We start from the raw sequence: 3,728 nt of genomic DNA on the forward strand, positions 1-3,728 counted from the left end.
TATTGGGTCTTTTAATGTTGGAATGATACTCAGCACGTCTGAACAGTCATATGTATATATATTGTATATACTCAGTACTGTAATAACAAAGACACAACACAAAAATATCAGTATACAAAAAGCACTGGTAGTAAACTTAAAGCTACTAGTATTTACAACTAGTGTAATGACCTTTTGTTAAACATCAATGATATGCACACTCATAATGATATTGAATTACAACATAACCCTTTACATTAAGTAGGAATATGTAACATACACACAAAGTATTAATTTCGGCTACAAGGCTACAGTATTAAAGGTATTTCTATATATATATATATATACCATGAACATGCTAACATTAGCGATATAGTATTAGCTGCATTAGCTTTAGCAATAGCATTTAGGGCTGTCGCGGTAACCGCCAAAATGAAAAACCACGATACTAAGAAGTCCGCCGCGGTGCATGGTGGGCCACCGTCACCACCGCAAGCGACCTGAACTCATTGCAAATCACGTTAAGCGGGAGGCAATGGCAGTCGCGCTTGTACCGAAACCAAATGTTACTTCGCCCCTTTGGGAGCATTTCGGCGTTCAGCCAAATGAAAAGGGGGAACCAGCTAATTTAGATGAGGCAGTGTGTAAAATGTGCGGCAAAAAGATCCAAGTAAAACGAGGAAACACTTCGAATTTAAGGTCTCATCTAGCAAGCAACCATCCAGCTATAGAAGCGAGACCCCCTCCTACCACACCGAGTAGCGCAGCAGCTCATGTCGGTGCCAGCCGACAGCTTGGAGTGGCCGCAGCCTTTGCTCGAGTTGCCAAGTACAGCATTGAAAGTGACAGACATAAACGCCTAACAGACGCTGTTACACGGTATTTGGTCGAGGAGATGGTGCCGTTTACCACGGTGGAGAAACCGGCATTCAAGTCGCTGCTTCTGAAATTTGACAAGCAATACGAGTTGCCAGGGAAAACATACTTCTCAGAAACTGCTGTCCCGAAAATGTACAATACAGTCAGAGCCTCGATTCAGAGTGAGCTACAAAATGTGGACTATTTCTCTGCCACCACTGACATGTGGTCAAGCATAAATATGACTCCTTACATGAGTCTAACTGTTCACTACCTGACCACAGACTGGATTCTAAAATCACGCTGCCTCGAAACAGTGTTTATGCCCCAGAATCACACATCCGACAACATCGCAGAAGCTCTCCGCAGCGCATTTGACGAGTGGTCCCTGGATGAGAAGAAGCTGGCATGCATAACAACTGACAACGGGGCAAACATCATCGCAGCAGTGAGAAAATTGAGCTGGACATGGCTGAACTGCTTCGGACATAATTTACATCTGGCAGTTACAAATGCAATGGCAAGCGTTAAAGATCGCACAGCCCGAGCAATGGGTCTGTGCCATACCTTGGTGGGTGCGTTCTCCCAGAGCTGGCTGAAGAGGAGAGATCTGGCAAGAGCGCAAGCGGAGCTTCAAATCCCGCAGCACGGGCTGATCATGGTAAACTAGCCTTCAGAAGTTATATTAATAGGCCCACTTAATAACACAATTATCATTGAGCCTCCAGATTTCTAAAGCTCACAAGCTCATAGCACAGAGGACCAGTTGCTGACTTTCTGAGATGGTTAAAAAATATTTTTCGTTAAGAAAAAAATACACTGAAACGAAAAAAAAATTTAAATGTAGCCTATTCATTAAAAAAAAATACCAAGCAGGTGTAGCTAGCCTAATTTCAGTTCAATAATTAAACGGCTATTACTCTGTCCATGCAGGACTGTCCTACAAGATGGGGCTCCAAACAAAAAATGGTGGACCGAGTCTTGGCACAAACCCCAGCTATAAAAAGAGTTCTGGATGATCGGCGGCATCAGCATCTCATTCCTAGCTGGCAGGACATTGCAGTTTTGGAATCGGTGAACGCAGCATTGAAGCCAGCGGCTGAATTTACGGATCTGCTGTCTGGCGACACGTATGTCACGGTCTCATCCATCAAACCCGTCCTAAAACTCCTCACTGAAGATGTTTTAAAACCATCGGATGAGGACACCACTCTCACCTCGGACATCAAGCGGAAGATGTGCAGTGTTCTCGAGGAGAAGTACAGACCAGCTGCCCTACAAAAAACTTTGGCAAAGGCCTGCTTCCTGGACCCAAGATATCGTGGCAACAGTTTTGATGATGACACGGAGGAGACAAAGTGCGAGCTGATTGAGGAAATATTAGACATGGAGGACGGAGGGAGCGGTGCCAGTGCGTCGGCTGCTGCACAACAGGAGGCGCAAACAGCGGTGCCACCAGCGGCTAAAAAGAAAACCCTTGGAGACCTGCTGAAGCCACGGACAACCACCTCTGCAACTATACCCAAGAGAGTTCGAGCCGACACCGAGCTCACACGGTACCTCCAGGAGGACCCCATAGACTCAAATGCAGACCCACTCGCATGGTGGCGCGACAACCAGGGTAGATTTCCTCTCCTCTTTAAAGTCGCCCGCAAGTACATGTGCATTTGCGCAACGAGCGCACCATCTGAGAGATCCTCTCTAAAACCACATAAGGTGAATATGCTGGTTTTCCTCGCACGCAACAAGGACATGACCCAGGTATAATAGGCTATTTTCTTTATAGATTCAAGGAGAATATTCGTAGTTTTTTTTACATTCTCTAGTGCCTAGTACATCTAATCTTTGTAGTGTCTTTTAAAAAACCGGACACTTGTTCGATTCAGTAAGATGTTATTTGCTCTTTAAGATTTTGCCCTAAAAGTCTGCTGAATTCATTTTTGTTTGACAACTACTATTTAAGTTATTTAAAGTTCAGTCAGTTGAAGGAGAAACAACGTGTAGCCTGTCCCTAATGCATCTGTACTACCACCATTACCGCCCTTTGAACGACATTCAATAAACTAAAAAGTGTTATAAAATTGTTGTCTTTTTTATAACTTTTAATGTGTAGACGCCAGGTTTCAGAGGAAACATTACAATAAATGCAGTAATTTAGTAATTAACGAACAAATTAGCTAAATAGATAGATTTTAAAAAATGAAAGGGGTGGTGCAATAATACCGCATACCGCGCTATTGAGCCCCCCTGACTCACCGCGGGGGGAATTCCTTAACCGCGACAGCCCTAATAGCATTAGCAATAGTAACAACTTATCTAGATATTTATTTATACCTTTAGATCGACTAATAACCGCTTAACTTCTATCATTACAAACATTTTAACAGAGTGTACACTTGGCACGAAACAACATCAGTTACAAGAACAATACACATCAACAACTTACTTTGTTCATGCACTCATATGCTGTTCAGATGCGAGTGTCCAAATCAGCGCGATGCAGCTACGGTGGGCACATGTAAAGGACCCCTCAGGGGACTCTCACAGTCGTCCAACTCACTGCCTGACCAAAATAAACAGTCCATTTCAAATGCAAATGTGCAATAAAGTATCACTTTAAAAGAAGATGTAACACTATGCTCCCTTGTCCCAACATATTTTGAAACGTGTTGCTGGCATCAAATTTTAAATCAGCATTTTCATAAAACAGTACAATTTTACAGTTTCAACTTTGCTGTCTTTGCACAATTAATTACAGGATATAAATGACTTGCAAATATCATTTTAAACAGCGATTCAACTTTTTTGAGATCTTACTAGACAATAGCTTGATTTTATTTTAATACATAACAAAGTCTAACCCTCCAAGGAAAAAGATAAGAGACATACCA

At 42.6% G+C, this 3,728-nt stretch overlaps 1 protein-coding gene across 1 annotated transcript; it reads left to right on the forward strand.

Moving 5' to 3' along the window:
- Positions 1-448: 448 nt before the first annotated feature.
- On the forward strand, positions 449-2,604 carry LOC117812698 (zinc finger BED domain-containing protein 1). Its single transcript, XM_034683605.1, has 2 exons — positions 449-1,498; positions 1,771-2,604. Exons 1-2 carry the CDS (start codon positions 449-451, stop codon positions 2,602-2,604), a joined length of 1,884 nt encoding a protein of 627 aa, XP_034539496.1.
- The last annotated feature ends 1,124 nt before the right edge of the window (positions 2,605-3,728 follow it).

Source organism: Notolabrus celidotus, chromosome 5 (assembly GCF_009762535.1).
Source record: "Notolabrus celidotus isolate fNotCel1 chromosome 5, fNotCel1.pri, whole genome shotgun sequence".
Classification (NCBI taxonomy): domain Eukaryota; kingdom Metazoa; phylum Chordata; class Actinopteri; order Labriformes; family Labridae; genus Notolabrus; species Notolabrus celidotus.